The 19,192-nt window shown below is 39.5% G+C and overlaps 1 protein-coding gene across 1 annotated transcript in view; it reads left to right on the forward strand.

Annotated features, from left to right (window-relative positions):
* Nucleotides 1-19,192, forward strand: part of pou6f2 (POU class 6 homeobox 2) — a 138,089-nt gene that overhangs the window by 75,444 nt on the left and 43,453 nt on the right. Inside the window, exon 5 of the mRNA XM_061238972.1 lies at nt 13,119-13,474. Coding sequence (XP_061094956.1) covers nt 13,119-13,474 — 356 coding nt within the window. The remainder of the gene's footprint in view (nt 1-13,118; nt 13,475-19,192) is intronic.

Genomic DNA, 19,192 nt, shown 5'->3' on the forward strand with positions numbered 1-19,192 from the left:
CCGCATCTGGAGAAGGCTTGTAAGTTTCGGGTGCATACATTTCTTCTGATGATATATTGTCCTGGTGGAAAATTTCATTTACTGGCAGTGCCCTTTGCTGAACCTGTTGCTAGTCACCGAACATGATAAGCGTATAAGTAGCGTGCTACTTCATTTATCATACATCGTTTTAGACACTCAGATATCTCATATACAATTCAGGAGGAAACCACTAAACCGGCAAAAAAAATCTCTTCTGTAAAAATGGGAAATGCATGAACCGCCACGGGAAAAAAAACTGAGCAGATTTATATACAAAAGGAAATGTTTTTTATCCCATTAAAAATGTGAGCAATTATGTACAGTATACCGTGTATATAAATTTCATATTTTAAATATGTACATCCAGTATTTATGTATGTTTGTGCGTGTCTGTGAATCTGTGAATGTATCTGCATACATTTGTGTTTGCCTTTGGTTGCTTCCATTACAGCACATCAGACCATAAAATATCTATATAAATGCAGCGTGTGACATCATCTACACGACTATTTGTACTCGACTGATCTATTTTCTGCCTTATACTAATTTGTGCCTGCTGTAGTTTGCATGTTTGCTCGCGCAAGGTTTATGTTCTGCCTCTGTTGGGCTGAATTAAAGCGCGTTTGGCAATCATAAGGAGTTTTGCGTCACTCACAATCTAACGCGTGCTGCCGGGCATGTGTTAAAAAGCAGCCTCTCCCAGACGACTAAAGAGAATAATTAAAGAGTGAAGATGGAAGCGGGACTGAAGAGCAAATCCCATTGTTTGTGCTCATTTCATCCTACTGAGCTCTCCTACTTGTTATAGTCCTATAGCTTTGTAGGTCTGTGGTGAGTTTTCAAAAGCATATCTAAGAGGCAGTACAGAACAAAAGGCTCTCTGTTGTCCTTCTCATGTCTCCATTGTCTTTTCATTAACTTCATTTCGATTCTAAGTGAGCGAGCGAGCCAAGACTCTCTTCAGGGCGGTGCCTCTACTAAATAATTGTTTAATGGTCCTGCTGGGATATGAAATAAAAGATGCCATCTTTAAGGGGTCTAAATAACAGGCTGCTTTCTTCAGTTTTGATGCCTCCTTATTGTTTATATATTTTTTTTTCTTCTCATTTTTGTAATGGCATAATTGCTTTGAACCTCCACAATAATAATTGTTATCAAAATAATCCCAGATGAAGGGCTAATACAAGGTGAACAGACTATTATAAGAGCACTAATACACTCAATTTCTTGAGCCTCAGATATAGACGCCCCCCCACCCCCACCCCCCTGTCTCCTAGTGCTTTTAGTGTCAGTCAGGGAGCACTCAGTCATTTCTGTGCATCAAGCCTGCAGTATTGATTTTTCCACCCACTGAAACAGCCGTATAAGCATACATTTTGCATGAGGCTTTTACTTGCAGCCTCTGCTGTGGTCCGACGACATACGATGTGAACACGAAGACCATATAATAACCTCGGCGGGTCAAGCCACGGGGTTTAGAGCTGACCGCCTCTGCTCCGTGAAGGACGAAAAGGCGAGAGAACGACCGCCGCACTGGCGCGACGCTGCCGAAAAAATATCATTTCCATCTCAGGGACGTCCAGCGCCTCTTCTCTCCCGTACCGCTAAAGCATATCGCGGCTATCAAAAGGAAGTGAGGACCCGTCTCACTCGGGAGGGGGCGGGGGACTTGAAGATAATCAATGCGTGAAACATCAAAGATGTGCGACACAGGCCTTTTTTTCCCCCCTCTTTCTCATTTTGATGGAGTGGTACCAATACTTTCAAATCCCCCCTTGGGGCAAGAAATGTACAACACAGTTTGATAGCATCTTGCATCACAAAGTTGAAGCTTTATCCCCAGATCCCTACAACTGATAGGCCTTGGATTTTTAAGCCCTCAGCTCTCTTCACTCTAGTCTCTGGCACCTCCATTTTGTTCTCCCTAAGCCCCGGTAACACTTCACTAAGGCATTATTGTTGTCTGTGGGGAAGGTAGCCAGCGGTCATGCTTTAAAATTGAGATTATTTTTAGCTTTAATTTTGAATCTCATGAAATACTGAGACAAAACTAAAATTACGCTCACTGGAAACATACAATGGCGGAGTAACAAATTCAGCCCAGTCTCATGGCATATAAGTGCCTCTGAGAAGGTCTCATTTTTACGAATTAAGTAGATTAGCATCATGTGATGGCTGTGCAAATCTAACAACAGAATGTACATTTTTTTTAAATAGAAATTACGATTGCCTTTCCCCAAACCCAACAGACCCTCCTGCTTGATTAGTTTCGATTCAAATATATTATGTTGTATTTACGCCAAGCAGTCCAATATATTATTATATAAATGTGGTTTTGGAATGCAGATCGCAACGCAAGTAGCTGACGTGCTAATCACTAGATTAAAAAACTACTCTAAACCAGCAGAGTTGTCACGCCTGTCTCCTGAGCAGGTAGCCTCTTTTACGTCTCTTCAGCACCCTTCAGCATCCCCAGTGGACATTTGATTTTGACTATACTGTACTGTAAGCAGGTAATCTGCATTCTGCAAAAGAGTGCTTGGAGGTATGTATTTGCCAAACTTCCTGGCCAGTTTTTGATGGTCAATTGCTATTTGTGTCTTCTGAATTGACAGTTCTTTGGATTTTCCCATGCTGATGCTTTTATACTCTTGTGAAATGGAGCTGGTCTGTAGCTGGTCAACCAGCTACCAGCTGTTTCAAAACCTAGCTTGAGCTGTTCTTTTCAGCAGGGAGGTATGCCCATTCTTAAGATGCAAACACTGATTACTTGATTAGGTGCATGAAATTAAAACACAATTTCTAGCAGAAATTGGCAAAGCTTTTTTATAGTTGAATGCACAGTTGAATGTTGTAGAGAGGCATAATGTTCTTTGGTAGTGCTTGCTGTTGGCCTGCTTGTAAAATACACTCTTGAGTTTGGAGGACTTAAATGCAGGACTGGGCAGCTTGTGATCAAGTGTTCTCTCCCGGTACTTTCATTTAACTGTTACGCACTCAGCAAACTGATTGCTTAATTTTCTGCACCCTCCAAAGAGTATGGGTAAATGTACGGCAATATCGGACCTGCGGGCCAGACTCATAGCATTTTATCAGAAGAGGAAAAATGCTCTCCTCTAATTTGTAGCTCTTCATTAAATGGCCTGTAATGTCATCAGGTGTCCAAGCGACAGCGGAACACCGTCGTTCACGGTGACGTCGTGAGGAGCTGGATTTTAGGAGTTGGGTCAAGCCGCCCAGCCAGACAGCTTTCATCCCACGTTTATTAAAGGCCAGATCAAACACCGCAGATGTGAGAAGGATGAGGTGTGTGTGTGTGTGTGTGTGTGTGTTTGTGGGGGATGGGGTAAAGTAGTAAACAAGCTGAGTAGGAGCACGAGCAGCCGCAATCAAGAGCAATCTCTCGATTTTAATCAGGGTATAAATCCATTACATTAAGCTTCAGTAAACAGTCATCAATTAGAGCCATTTTAAAAGGGCTTAAGGAGTAATCCCCCGGCCCTGTGCATGTCTAAATGAACCAGGGGTAAGGTGCCCCGTGCAAATTAATGAAGCGAGCAACGCCGAGGTTATACGCTACCGGCCGCGCTCGACGAGTAAAAAAACCATGGTTGATGACTAAAAATTAATTACAGGTGTCCCAGAGGGTGAGCGGAAGGAACTCTTTTTATTGACTTAGATTTCTCATAAACATGAAGCCTGTAGGGGTTTGGGCCTGCTTGCCTGCAAGAGGCATGGGAAAAAGGGGGGGGAGCGCCATGCACTGCATGACGAATGAGCGGCCCGATCGTTTTCAGAAGCTTGTTAGCTCGAAGCTTTGTTGTACAAAACACAGAGAGAGGCGACCGTGCATTGACCAGGGCGTCACCGGTGGCATAAACAGCTATCTGCAAGGCATTAATTACCACTGTGAATGCATAATTCCTAGCTTAATGCATTCACTGGACAAAGCAGATTCAACGCATCAATCAGCGAATCAAGTGTCCTTATTAACTCAATTGTTGTGCACTGTGCATTCAGAAAGGGAGGACACTAATTAGTGTGCTACTAACTACTGATGATTCCCCTCGTTCTATCATTCTTTGCAGTTTCAGGTTGTTAACTTTGTCATTACCAAATGTATACTGCTGATCATTTGCATGATACTATCCATGAAATGTATAGCTACACTCATTTTCCTGTCCTGCTCTTGGGGAGTCTTCTGCAAGTCTTCTTTCAAGGTTACCATTTTCGTGGCAAATTGTAAAAACCCTCACTAGCAGCTTCAATTGTCTTTGTCCTATGCACTCAGTGAGCACTTTATTAGGTATTTATTAGACTTATTATTTTATTTTTTTAGCAGCACTTCTGCTGCTGTAGCCTATCCACTTAGAGGTTTGACGCATTGCATATTCAGAGATGCTCTTCTGCATACCACTGTTGTAATGTATGGTTATTTGCATTACTGTCACCTTCCTGTCAGCTTCGACCAGTCTGGCCATTCTCATTTCTGCCCGCAGAACTTCTGCTCAGTGGATGTGGATATCAGTCCTATATATTTTGTAGAAAAATGTTGTAGATCAACCAATGTTGGTTCTTATCCCTGATTAAATTACCCTGAAAATGATCAGCAATCATCTTCTTTTATCTGCAGTCTAGCATGGAACTGCTCTGTTCATGTTTTATCCTTTGAAATAAGTAGAAGCTCAAATTATTCCAGTTGTCACCTAAATCTATAACCAATAATGTACTACCTCAACTACAACCATAACAACAGTGCAATAAATATTTAAAACAACTAATTTTGTGATTAAAAATACATTGAATCAATAATGTCATAACATTTTATCCAGTACCATAATAACTTCCAATGAATTGGTCTATTGGTATTTCTACTGTAATAGCATTGAATAAAATATCCAATATTTAATAATTGTTGCTATTTTGATGGTCCAAAAATATATAATTTGCCATTTATAATTTACTGCACATGCAAGATAGTCATCTATCATTAAAAACAACTAATGAAAGTTTAACAAAATAATATATTTGCAAAAATCATTATGAAGTTTAATAGCCATCTTGCACATCCATTCTATTTTAATTTTAGCGATATAGTGGATCTGCTGTACCTGACTGACTACATTTTCGGTGAACAGTTTTCAAGGCAGTGGAATTTCCGCTTGTTTTCAGGTATAGAAATTTGTCATGCAATACAATTTCAGCCAGTCAATCAGCTGCCTGTGGTCTGGCTGCTCTAGCTGTGTGAGTTTCGCAGCCTTCCAGTGAACTGACTGACGACTGTCTGCACGCATTTTAGTGCCCTCTTGAACTGACAGTACAGCATTAAGACAAATGAATGTCTACATTTACAATTGGGAATTACATATTGGGAGAGAAAGAAAAACAAAGCTGTAAAGTTGTTAAAAAAAATACAGAAACAATATTTTTTAGATGTTTTATTGAGTACCATCAAAAGAATAAATGGAGGAGTGGATATTACCTGTCATTATGTCAAATGGTTTAGGAGGAAGATGTCACTTAAGTGCCACACATTGCTACACGTTGACGAAATGTGTAAGAGGTGTCAGATTTGATGGCTCATGATCGCCCTGTTTCTTAATGAAAGAAGTTCTGTGATTTGTTTGGATGTTTTGTGATGTATGTACGTACAACGTTTTCTTCCTGCATGCTCAATTTTTAATCAAAATCTATTTCGACAGGCTTCTTTTCACCTGTGCTTTCACTGGCATTAGCTGGTTGTTTACATTCTTAAAATAGTCTTTAATGGCTGATCAGTGACATATAAAATATTAACACATTAGCCTATACTTGTTGAGCACCATTTATCAAGATTGTCTTGCCTTCTTCCAAAATACGCAGAAAAGATGGCAGTAATGCAATAATGTGTATTCTGTGCATTCTATGGTACTTGATCATTTTGAACTGTATCCAATAAGCACCTAAATTCCCTGAGACATTATGATTTTATGACACTAACATTATAATATCCATCTTATTTACATGAGAGGCATTTTGTAAGACTATTAATCTAATAAATAATGAATTGTAAACATGTATTGCTGTTTTATTAGCATAAAGTTACACTGCACATGCTGATGAGATGCGAGTAGTCTAGTTCATGAAGTGTGATTAATGACTTCCCTTTCGTAAATATTTTATGAAATTAAGTTGCATTGTAGTATCATTGTCATGGCAACACAATCATAATTTCCAATCTGCGCTACATCCAATCAAGTCTTGTTAAGCTAAAAGTTTGCCTGACTATGTGTATCAATCTACTGTCTTGCTTTCCCTATTATCCTCTTTTCACCAATCAATAATCTGCAGCTACTGTGCCTTGGAAGGTTTAACATGCACATGCACTTAGTTCCCTTTGACAAGCTCAGCTTAAGCCGGAATGATTGCATTAATCATAGAGCCTTTCTGAAATGGACTTAAGCATTTAATATGAGTGAAGCTATCTCAAGCCATATGTGACCAAAACACGTTACAAAATGACTATCTGCTCAACATTGAGTTAATACCAGAATTGCATTCCGGAATATGAAATCTACCATTCACCCAAATTAAAAAATGTGGTAATTGTTGTGTAAATATGTTCATTTTTGTTAAATAATGGGACTACTTGGTCCGCCAAGCTCTGATTAATGTAACAAATAGACTCACCATACATTTGGAGTCCCAAACAAACTTGAGTGTTCCTTCAAGTTCGTCATTGATATGCTTTGAAAGATGGATATCACTCTTTATCAGTCTCTGTGATGACACATTGCAGCAGTGTGGTACTGTTTTTATTATGACCTCTGTTGACTGGTCAGCGTGTGCTGTTTCCTGAAACAGTGGGCTACCTTCACTTGAAATGCTAACTTTTATGATAACTATAACGATATAGGCAATCAATTAATCTCAAGCAAACAGCTTGCATATACACAGTACTACACAGTACAACGATTACTATGAATGCAGCAGAAATGCTAACAATAAATTTGGATAACACCCAGAGTGATTTCTTTTCATGCAAGCTTGAATGTTAAAAGGATCTTTAGCCAGCATCTTTCACTGACACTTTTATTAAAAAACGTACATCCTGTCCCACGTAGGCTGCATTATTCACTTACGGTATTGCATCTCATTCATACAGTTTCAATGAGTTTGCAACTTGCCTTGTTCAACGAGGGTGATCCCGATTATATCCTGCGACAAAAAGGCTGACGTATGGGCATGTGACTGTGCCTTTTATTTTAGAAAGCGAGTACAGTAGTATGAGATGAAATAGTTGTCCTTGTCTTTCAAATGACACTTCACAGAACGTTACAGTGGAACATTTTGGAATGATAACATATAGTTGGTATGCTTGTGAAACTTTGTATCATATAGGAGTGATTCCCGTAGCTAGGATACGATACCTGTGTGCTGCCTTTAGTGACTAGTGTGCACTTTGGTATAATGATACATTTGGATTTCCCCATGTTGGTTAACTCATTGTTTATTTCTCAATTATTGCATTGTTGGTGCCTTATGACTAGAATTATGACTAGCTTGACTAACGCCATTGTGTCCATTTTATTTAGTGAAACCTACCCAGCTGGCATTCCTCTTGCATATGATCCATGTTTGGGGCATGATACTATATTTTAAGAAACAGCAAGCACCTTCTGGCCAACCCACATCCAAGAACGATAACTATAATGATAACTATAATGATAACGATGTGAGCAGTAATGGTCGATAACGTTCTGTAAATAGGCTCCAGGCTATGTCATCTGCCATTTTGAATGTGACTTCCCATAAGTTTGAATGGATTTTGATTGGCTGTCAATGTATTGTTTATACAGATGGAAAAACAATATTGTTCATCACTGTCACTGCCGTTATACTATAGCTGTGGTGCTATCCACTTGAGTTAGAATATTTTGTTTTAGTTATCTTTATAGTTATCGAGTTTGTAGCCCATTTCCCAAAACATTATGCTACACTACCATTAGAAATTCACTTAAAAATGTTATTTGGTCCTGTGGCGGTGATAGGAAGGAAGTGGTTATTTATACTTGATATCTGTCTGTACAATCTCCATTTAAGTGTATTTATACTTTATGGCAATACTTAAGAGCAAAATATTGATTATCTCTGATGTTTCATGGCAACAGTACCTACCATCTACATTGATGATAACTTTGCAGGCCAGAAAGCTCAAAGATTGCCAATACCAGCTGTGGTTCAGAATACAGTGTGCACAACGCATGCACGTACACACACATACACACACACACACACACACACACACACACACACACATTCACTCAAGGCATATGCTATTGTACAAACATAAAAGGACATATGCAGGACCTGGGCAGATATGAGGCAGGTCTGTGTTAATACAGGTTGGCAGAGACTGGAACCAGGTTTCCAATTATGAGGAAAAGTTGAGATTTCTCCCTTGCTTCTCCATGACACAGAAAACAGACTTGATGTTCATCTGACAAACGAGGCAGGTTTGACCTAACCTTTTGACCTCTGACAATCAATCTTTCCTGAATGCTTCACATTTGACTCTTTGTCTTTTACTATTCTAGTGTATTAAAACAAGTGGTGAGACAATGTACGCACAAACGCCCCTGTTTCAAAGCAAGCACGCCTACCATGTTTCTAGCTCTTCTATCGAAGAGGTGAGTTGAGAGGTGAACACAACCATTATGAGGAAATGTGTGTGATTACAGTAGGAAGGCAAAATCAGACATTCAGTTCAAAATAAATTTATGCTAGTATAAATTACAATGCTGGTACAGTTTAGTAATATTTGAAAAACTAAAAACCAAAACAATATTAGAATTGTTTCCCTATACCCATATTTTCAGCAGAAAATGTAACTCATTACCTGTTCTTTATTTTGTACAGCCTCTTTGGTACATCATTATCATATATACATATATCCTTTGCCTTATTTGCTTTAGGCTATACTTGTGCTGTTATGCTGCATTCTCCGATATTGACAAGGACAAGGAACAACTGCTATTCCAACACCCTTTCATTTTATTGTGCAGAACTGTCAGTGTGCCATTTAAATTGGACTCAGCACAATGGCCAACTGTACAGAAAATAACAGCAGCTGGTTTGCAATGAGAGGGATCTTGGAGGGACTTAAGCGGCCCACAGTTTACAACGTTCTTCAGGGAGGAGTTAAGCTCTGATTCAGTGTCCTGTTGTTATGCTGCAGGTGGACGACTTAGCATGCTAATCTGCGCCCTGCGCAACCGGAAAGGAAAGGGGAAATAATGAGCATTGAGGAAAGCATAATACCTTCTCCCCTGTCTTCCTCTCCTCTGAGCCTCCTCCTCCTCTTCTTTTTCTCATCTGTTTGCAGAATGTGGAAAAAAAACAATTAGTTAGGAGCGAGCTGCCAAGTTCCTCGCTTGGCCACAGCTAGCCGAGAACATTGGTCAAATGCGTGTGATAAAGCTAGATGCCTTGTTAGCGGGGAAGGGTAGGTCAGTGGTCCTGACAGTCTTAACAAGATGACAGAATTTATAAAGCACCACCATTAAAGAATATAGTTACCTGCAGTGTAGCCATATAATAAGACCACTTGGGGCTTTGTAGTTATTCCCCTTGAATTTGTTTTCCCCTCTACATTTTCTTTTGTTGTTCTTCTTTTCGCTCTGGCCTTGCACTCGGTGCTGGAGGAAACTCTGAAATCAACTTTGATCTTCCTCCGGTTTAGATAATTTTCTGACAGAACTTTCCTTATTGTTTTTTTTCTCCTTCTATTCCTTTCTTTGCCTCTGCTTTCCCTCCTTTAACACTGCCACGCATCTTCTTTCAGTCCACTTGCAAGAAAAATAAGCAGGCAGTCCTGTCAGAGCTTGTGAGACGACTTGCCCTAGCATTTCAAGTTAGAATTGGACTCTTGACTTTGGAGTGGAGATTATATATAATTCATGGTGTGGTACCAGAGTGGTGTCAATGTGTCAGGAGGTAGAAGGAATGTAAAAGTGGGCTGTTTACTGGCTAACAGGCTTTGTCTTTTTTATTGTGATTTTTTGCTACTCAGAGTTTGGGAGAGGGGTCAGTGCAAATCCGCAGGCATCTCAGATCAAATGTTGTTGTATTCCAGTTACAGAATTCTGGACACTTAGCAGCTACAGTGCAGCTAAAGAAATAATTGATATGATTGTGATGTGTCTTTTTGAGTTATTATGTGATATACTCAGCAATCAATTTTCAGAGACAATTTATGACACAGTGTATACATTTGTATGCCCTATAATTACTACACTCAGTTAGTCAGTTCATTCAGTACTTTAAAAAGCACTACTGACCTATTTCTGCAGTGCATACCTTTAGTGTACATACACATTGTTAGTGGTTACACTGCTTCTATGAGTGGCACTTATACTGTTTGATGGTATGCAATTGTATCTGAATTTCACCATTCGTCATAATATCATTTTTTTTTAAATCATAATAATTCATGGGTTAATATTCTAAGGCTGCGTTCATATTACAGCTAATGGATTATTATTGAGCTTGGGTTAATTCCATTTTGTTGCTCCTCACATTGAAGACAACAAAAGTCAGGGATAATAGCAACTGCAAACTTTATCGGGGATATCTTTCTTTCCATTACCCCTCATGCACTCAACAGCCTGTTCTCCCTCCCCCTAGCCTCTTTCCTCATCTGAGCTCTTTCCCAAATAGTGAACTAACTGCCACAATATTCAGCATACAATATTGTGGGTGTGTGTGTGCATGCATGCTTGTATGCCTGTGAGTGTGTGCGTGCATGTGTTGCATGTGTAGTATCTTCTAGTTTGTGCAACACCATAGATTATAAACTGATTAGTGTTAATTTTACAATAAAGTTTAGGTGGGATCAAATGTACACTCAGAGTAAAATTTATACTCTATCAGTATTGATTTACCACTGGGAAACTGACTATAGTATTTATAAACAGGAATAATGCAGCATTTAAGGATCTCTGTAGTTTTTTCGTTTGGGTGTTCTTTTGTCAATTATTAACACTTTTCATATAGCCACGTGGTATTTGAAAAGCCTTAAAGAGGTTTGAAAGAGATATAATAAACCATCAGAACAGAGGGCCTCAAGTTACAATGACCAGATAATTTTTATCATCTTCCTGATCTTATGATATTCCTTGCTTTACCATCTGTATTTTGCTTGCAGTACAAATAAAACATTTAGCCACAAGCTCTGAGGTTTTCACTCAGTAGTACAATGTCTCCACCATATCTATTTCAAAATGAATGTGAGATTGTTACGAAGGGATTTATTTTGAATTATGGCGCATTCGTTTTTATATTTAGTTATTTTTACTTCTGGTTTCAGGCCATAATGATTAAAAAGATAAATGTGTGTGACTGCATGTTTGCCGTAAACATAGCTGGAGTCAGCAGGAAGGCAGCAGCCCTACCGTATTGACTCAAGCTTTAAATTATGTGCACTGTGACAAAACAATATTATCAACATTTGTATTATTTTTCATGTTTCTGTTGCTATTGTTATCACTATCATCTTATGACTGGTTGTCTGGTTATCTGCTGGGTTCAATTTTGATCTAATTCCTGTTGCTGTGGTGACAAGTGTACAATCAACTATTGAGATATAATAAATCGTTCGCCATGAAAATGAATTGGTCATGAAGATAAATGGACACAAAGTGTCTGCAGAAAGCAACTGCAATTTGTTTCAGTATATTTTAATTATTCATTTTAAAATATGCAATCAATTTGTCCGGTTCCATTACATTTACTGGGCATTGAGCTATCAAAATGCACATTATCTCTAATTACTGTAGTTTCACAACTCTCAAATTTCAGACATGCATAAATATCCAGGAAGCTATCATATATACATACAGTACAAGCAGTATGCATGTAATGTTTGACAGACTTAAGTCTGGAAATTTGGATTTGTAAGTAATCGTGGCATCACATGGTGTATGCAAGTAATTGTACCTCAGGCTGTTGTTCCCAAGCATTAAAATGTTTCTACCAATTTGATTCATCTGCTTCTGAGACAGCTGCAATTGTGCTGCTGGGGCTTTCAATATGATACTGATGAGAAGAAATATTTGTGAACATAAATTAAGGCTTAAAGCAACTGGAGTAAATAGAAGAGATCACAGTACAAGTAGTTTTAAGTTTTTGGCTGAATCATATTGTTCCACTAACAAAACATATCTGGTCCTATTATCAGAAGTTTTCAATGTTTTTGTGTATGTATGCTCATTTACTCAAATCTCAAATTTGCACACAAAGCGGGAAAATTAGCATTCAGTCTAAAATCAGCCCTTGGCCACTTACCAAGTTAACGAACGTGGAATCAGCCTTTGAAAGTGTTTGGTGAAGACAAGCAGTTTTTTGGGCATTTTTTGGTTATTAGTTTGTTATCAAAGTAATTATTTGGTTATCCATTTGTTGGTCGGACACTGAGATCCTCCCCCACCCTCTCACTGGCATTGTTTTTCATGTGAAGTTACCTGTAGCCTGCCGTATATTTCACTCCATAGCCGCCTCAGATCAGGCAGCCCAGTTGCTTCACTGCTGATAAGTGCTGTCAGGTCTGGCCATTTTTAATGCGCCGCTGTATCGAGGTGACACCACAAACTTTGGAGTGCTGACAGAATTGTTGATCAGCTCCTCCATAACTTAACCTTGAAGTCTCATTCAGTGGCTTATCTCTTCTCTTTCGCTCTCACCCACAATGCCCTGGGACTCACATGTGCCAGGAGGAAGGGCGTGGACATCTGTCTTTTGGGGTCGTCTGTAAAGTTACCAAATGAAAAATATGTTCATTCTCAATGATTTGGAAGAACCGTGTTTCTTCCCCTCTATCGATTTTTGTCAAAGTAAAAACTAATTTCAGCGTTTCCTTCCATGAAATGCGGAAGAGCCTTTAGCTGACCTAAATGAAACAAGAAAGACTCGTTGTTTTGATACATTACTTTTTTCGCTCTGTACCTTTGTCCCCATATATCAAAAAAAAAAAGCTGATCAAACAATAAGCTGCCGGACCAAACAATGTCATTGGGTTTCGCATTTGGTTTTGATGCATATTTCTCTCTTCCCTCGGGCAGCTACCTCATCCCTGAACTCGCAGCTCCAGCACCTGCAGCAGCTGCAACAACTACAACACCAGCAACACCAGCAGCAGCAACAGCAGCAACAGCAGCAGCAACAGCACCCAGGACAGACGCACGCCCATTCCCACAATCAACTGACAGCCCAGCATCCACAGCCTCCATCCAACCAGCAGCAGTCCTTGTCATCTTCCTCCTCATCTTCGTCCTCCTCCACCTCCTCCAACTCGTCCTCCCATGGCGCTGTCCAGCCCCCACAGTCCCTCTCCGGAGCTGCCTCTCCCCTGCACAAACAGAGCCACTCGCCGGCACGCAGTCTGCCCTCCCCAGTGACCCCACCCACCCCCCTCCAGGTAAGGGCTATGATGAAGGTTGCATAGGTACATGTTATGTCTGCACAGGCTTTTGTTTATCTGTGTTTGGGAGTAAACCGGGCCATGTTTACAGGAACCGTGATCTTGTAAATGGGGGTGACCAGGGTCACCAGGTCATTATGAAATGGTAATAGGTGTCGTTTAAAAACTGGAGCAGAAAGAGTGTTGTTTATATTCAAATTAAATGGTGAAGCATTTGTCCTGTTATTTGTGAATGAGTATGAGAATATTATAAAAACATTTCAGGCATGTCAAAGGGTAAATAAACACATTTCAGACGGGTCAGAGGGTAAATGACCCCATTCAAGCACATAAAAAGATAGATGAATTCATTTTACAGACACATTTCACAATTCATAACTGACCTTTGCTACTTTGCTGTGAAAGGAAAGCATGTGTTAAATAAATTAAACTGTGGTGTGAAACCACATGAAGCCACATCTCTTTATACATTTGTCCATTGAATATCCAGATGGTCTTCCATTATACGTTAGTAAAGTGTTGAAATCAATGTAAAAAATATTAAGCCGTAATGAAACTCCTAAAAGTTTGTTGTAAAAGTTTGGTAAACATTCACAGTAAGGACTGTATTGCAGTTGAGGAGTTCAGTAACAAAGTATTGTGCATGGGCGAGGATCTCAAGCAGAATTGCATAGGTGGACTGATTTGATGTTGTAAACTTGCCATGTAGGAAAGGGTGGGGTGGGGATAATTGAAAGTGACAGGTTGAATTTCATTGCCTGGATGTGTTCAAGCTCTCAGTTAAAGGCCTCATCCTTTTACATTATTCACTGTCTGTCTAGGGAAATATTAGTTTAGGACAAGCCAGGCCTGAAACAATTGTCAAAAAAGGAGGCAATAATTCAAAATGATGATTGAATTTGTTTGGAGAAATCTGCGATATTACAAATATTGTTTGTGGGAAATGCACTTGCCTGCTGTCATGTCCCTGGAAAAGGAGTGAAATAGAAAGTGGGTAGTTCAGGCTTTACTTCTCTTGCACTAGACAGCTTGTAACATAAAGGCAATGATGGAAGGCTGTATATTGCTTTGCAGATCATGATATCCTGGATGCACCCTCATGTTATGAAGGCATAAAACCTCATTAGGATCTGCTTCATTATAATTTCTGTAAAATGTTCTATGTCCACATGAATTCTATCTTTACGTATGTATATTGTAAATATTGCATAGTTGCTGTCAGGCCCTTTTAATATATAAAGGAGACACTGTGCAAGGGTTAATCTCGCCTTAATCTAATCTATTCCTCATATTTTGCTTCTTTAATCCTTTGGGGAAATCATGACATAAGCAGCTGTGCTGGAGAATGTAGTAATTTTCTCACTAAAACATTAAGTTAGGATAACTTACATTTTCGTTTGAGCACAAATTATTTCTTACACAGACATGCAGAATATTTATAGCGTAACCTTGTGAGAAATATTGAAAAAAGAGCAAAAGGGAAAAAAACTGGAATGTCACATTACTGTTCTTGTGCAGTGTGATTTACGTACATATAGAGGGACATCAATCATCTGCACTGGGTATACCTTCCACAGAACTAAGAGCCCTTTCTCCTGTGCCGGCAGTCCTCAGCCCGTTATCTATACTGTTTTTCTTCATCTGTATTTCCAATATCCTTGACCAGGTAGCAGAGAGTGGAGACATTGTCACCCTCTTCAACTTAGCTTAAGAAGAAGCTTTGGAATATACACTCAGTGAGATATTTATTAGGTAGACCTGTATATCAGCTTCTTTATGCAAATATTTACTCAGCCAATCATGTGGCAGTAACTAAATGCATAAAAGCATGCAGACATGGTCAGACCAAATGTTGGAATGGTGAAGAAACGTGATCTTTGACCGTGGACTGATTATTGGTGCCAGACAGGGTGGTTTGGGAGATTTGAGTAAATGAGTATACATACATAAAAACATTGAAAACTTCTGATAATAGGACCAGATATTTTTTGTTAGTGGTACAATATGATTCAGCCAAAAACTGAAGACTACTTGCACTGTGATCTCTTCTATTCACTCCAGTTGCTCAGAAACCGCTGTTTTACACACAGAACAGTCTCTATAGTTTGCAGATAATGATGCGGAAAGTATAAACATCCAGTGAGCAGCAGTTCTGCAGGCAAAAATGCACAGTTAGTGAGTGTGGTCAGAGGAGAAGGGCCAGACTGGTCAAAGCTGACAGTAAGGTGACACTAAAAGCGCAACAGTGGTATGCAGAAGAGCATCTCTGGACATACAACACGTCAAACCCTTAAGTGGATGGGCTACAGCAGGAGAAGACCAATAAGTAAAAAAATAAGTCTAATAAATACGTAAACAAGCGCTCAGTGAGTGTATGTAAATGTCTGAAATGAGAAGACCCCCCCTCCCCCGTGTATAGCAGCAAACCATACTATTTTTTAGCAAACAATATATCATTATACTATGTCATATGTTGTTGTGCATGTGTTTAATGTATCACTATATATTTTAGATACTATTATTTATGCATACACACACACATTCCCACTCATCCTTCCATCTACCAGTTCCCTCTTTGTCTGTCTGATTGTCTGTCTATCCATCTCCACACCTCTGTCTGTCTGGCTGTCACTCTGTAATGATGATAATTTTTTTTATATATCCCCCTGGTTTCATTTCTGGAGGAGGCTGCCCAGGGTCGCCTCTCTCCCCCTAGCCACATTCATCAGTGTCAGGCCTTAATTGGGTTGCGGAGTGGCCTTCTTTATGGCCGGGATGATTTTCTCCATCTGTTTCTCCTGTGCCCCTTTCCACCCTGTCACAGCCCAGCAAGGCTCCAAAGGAAAAATAGTGTCCGGCTTAATAGTCTCCAGAGCCAACCAACCTCCCGGACAAGGCTACGCACCAGCAAACAGCCTGGACACAGCCTCTCCACCGTGCCCAACTTTGGCCGTACACAGCACAAATCCCTTCACCATCTACGGTTTCAACATGCTGAATGTTGATCAGAGCCAAACAGGGCTCCTGCTACTTGGCTTCAAGCAGGATACCTGTTTTGTTCATCTTGAGCGCACAAAGCCTTGCTTTAATAGAGTCCTGGTTTTGTCCTTTGGCTACCTTTTGGTCAGAATGACAGAATGTATACAGAAGAAGTGAAAGCAGTTATGAAGGTTGGACAAGTAATAAATCATGTGACCTTTGACAGTTTCGTGGCAGTTTCATGGATCTAAAATAAATTGACAGCAAGAGGGCCCTATTAAAGGCAACATCTTTGTTTCCGAATAACGACTGCTTCCATGAGGCATGAATGATTACTCATTCAGATGTTGGTTTACCTTTAACCCTTTCCACTATAGGGCAATTTCCACCTAAGTCCTATAAAAGTGTCAATATCTCAAAAACTATTTACACATGGTTGAAGACTTAAATAAAATAAGGCTTGTACCATTCAGAAATTTATGTCAGAGCAGTGTACAAAAAGGATACATTAAAATATAATAAAATTACAAAGCACCTTATGTTTTTAGCATGGAATATCTCAATTTCTAAGTGAAGGACTAACCCATAACTACTTTATATTTGCACAAACTTGATGTCAACTTGTGGCCAAATTATGGTAAAGATATCGACAGGCATTCTAATTTAACATTATTCTCATGTAACAGTCTTTCCAAAACTGCACCCAGATGTCTTCAAGTGTCCCCAAATCTCTTCCAATACCTCTTCATACCTTTTCAGCCATTTTTTTACATTTTTTTTTTTACATTTTAGTCATTTGGCAGACGCTTTTAATCCAAAGCGACTTACAAGTGCATAGGTTCTACCACAAGTCAAAGCATCACATCCAGAACTAGGAAAATACACCTGGACTGCTGTTCTAAACATACATCAGCCAGACACATGAATGATCAGAAAACCTTATTTTTTCTATTAAAACAGATTTTTGATACAAAATGTAAATAATATTAACCTTCACATGTGTTTTATTCACATATATAAAAGTATGTTTTTATAAAGCATGCCCAAACTGTCCAAAAAGTGCTCTCCAAAAAAAAAACTTTCTAATCAACCTGCATCACATTTAAAATGGAACTCAAAATTAGGTTAACCAGAGCCCCGTTAGCCCCATTAGCCAGTACAATTACAGGCTTATCTATAGCAAGTCCAAACCCTGTAATTGTCTGTTACCACCTCATACAACATGGACGTAGGGTTGGATTTTAAGAGGCAAACAAACATAAAACCTTTTACAAAAGTACAATATTGGTATTTCACAGACTGAAAGCAATACCACCAAATTTCAACCCATGCATGCGCTAAAATAAACTGTCCTCTGATATTGACGTGTCCTCCAGGCATGTATGCAATGCATGAAAGTCAGATAATACCCCCTGGATAACCTAGAAACATCGTTTTACAGCAATATTGCCCATCCATGTGGTGAAAGCTTAGTGCATTCTGCACAAATTTATGTCGGACAAAGATTTGCCTGCAATGCAAAAGCTCATTGGATGTTTTACACTTATCTGAATATTCATTCTGCTATGCGAATGCAGTGATATTCCTAAACTGTCTGTCACCTGAATATGACAGGGGTAGGAAACCCCGTACAAGAAGCTTACTGAAGTTAATAAACAAGAATTGACTTCAACGTTAGTCAGAAAACAGTCGTAGCTTTATAACCAGGTGGGATATTTGGTTCCATAAATATGTCTGTATCGAATAATTTGCAAACTTACAGTACTGTGCAGAAGTCTTAGGCACCCTAGACTTTATTATATATATGTACATTTTTTTGTGTGTTTTAGTATAAAAGAACACATTTGAGATTTCCAAATATTCATTTTCCAAAAGATTTAATTTTACAGAGACATTTTTGTATTTAATTTTAGAAAGTAACATATTACGGTAAGCAATTGACTAATTTACATAAATACTTGCTCAAGGCTGTCTGAGATCAGAAGCAAGGAGCCAACCAAAGTCTGCAGAAGAACTGTGGCAAGTTCTCCAACATGCTTGGAACAACCTCCCTGCTGATTGTTTCATAGAACTGCAGGGCAGCATTGGCTATCTCAGAGAAGTGATGCAGTTTTAACGCCGAAGGGTGGGCCCAAAAAATATTGATTTGATTCAGTTTTTAACTATTCTGCCAAATTACTCAAATGTAAAATGTATAGTACGTTTATTTAGGACCTTTCATTGAATTATTTTTGAAAGAATCTAAGACTTATGCACAGTACTGTATATTTCTACAAAACCGGAACTATGGCAGGGGGGCATTTACAGGGTTAAAAGTATTGTATGGCAAGTAGTTAGAACCAGACGGGATGATTGGTAATAAGAATATTGGACTGAGAGGCAGTCCATTGCACACTTAGCTTTGTAGTCAGGAACAGGGAGGAGATCCCATGCACATCTGGCCTGACATAGACAAATGACTCTCTTTGTCCCCTGCCACACTCAGGGCCAAGGTGGCCCCATCAAGAATCATTAAGAGATTGCCTCATTCAATTCAATTAAGCCCGGTGCGGGGGCAGGAGGTGCTTAAGAGGGTTATGGCTTCTCAGGATCGTCTCTGGAGGCGTTGCAATGAGCACTGGAGCCACCTTCCAAGGACGGGCCAGGCTGGTTCGCTGCGAATCCTCGCGCCGAACGGTCCCGCAATAGGATTTGGGAAGACTTTCACCCCTCGGGCCTTCGATTGGATTTCCGGCC

This window comes from Conger conger, chromosome 4 (assembly GCF_963514075.1).
Source record: "Conger conger chromosome 4, fConCon1.1, whole genome shotgun sequence".
NCBI lineage: Eukaryota > Metazoa > Chordata > Actinopteri > Anguilliformes > Congridae > Conger > Conger conger.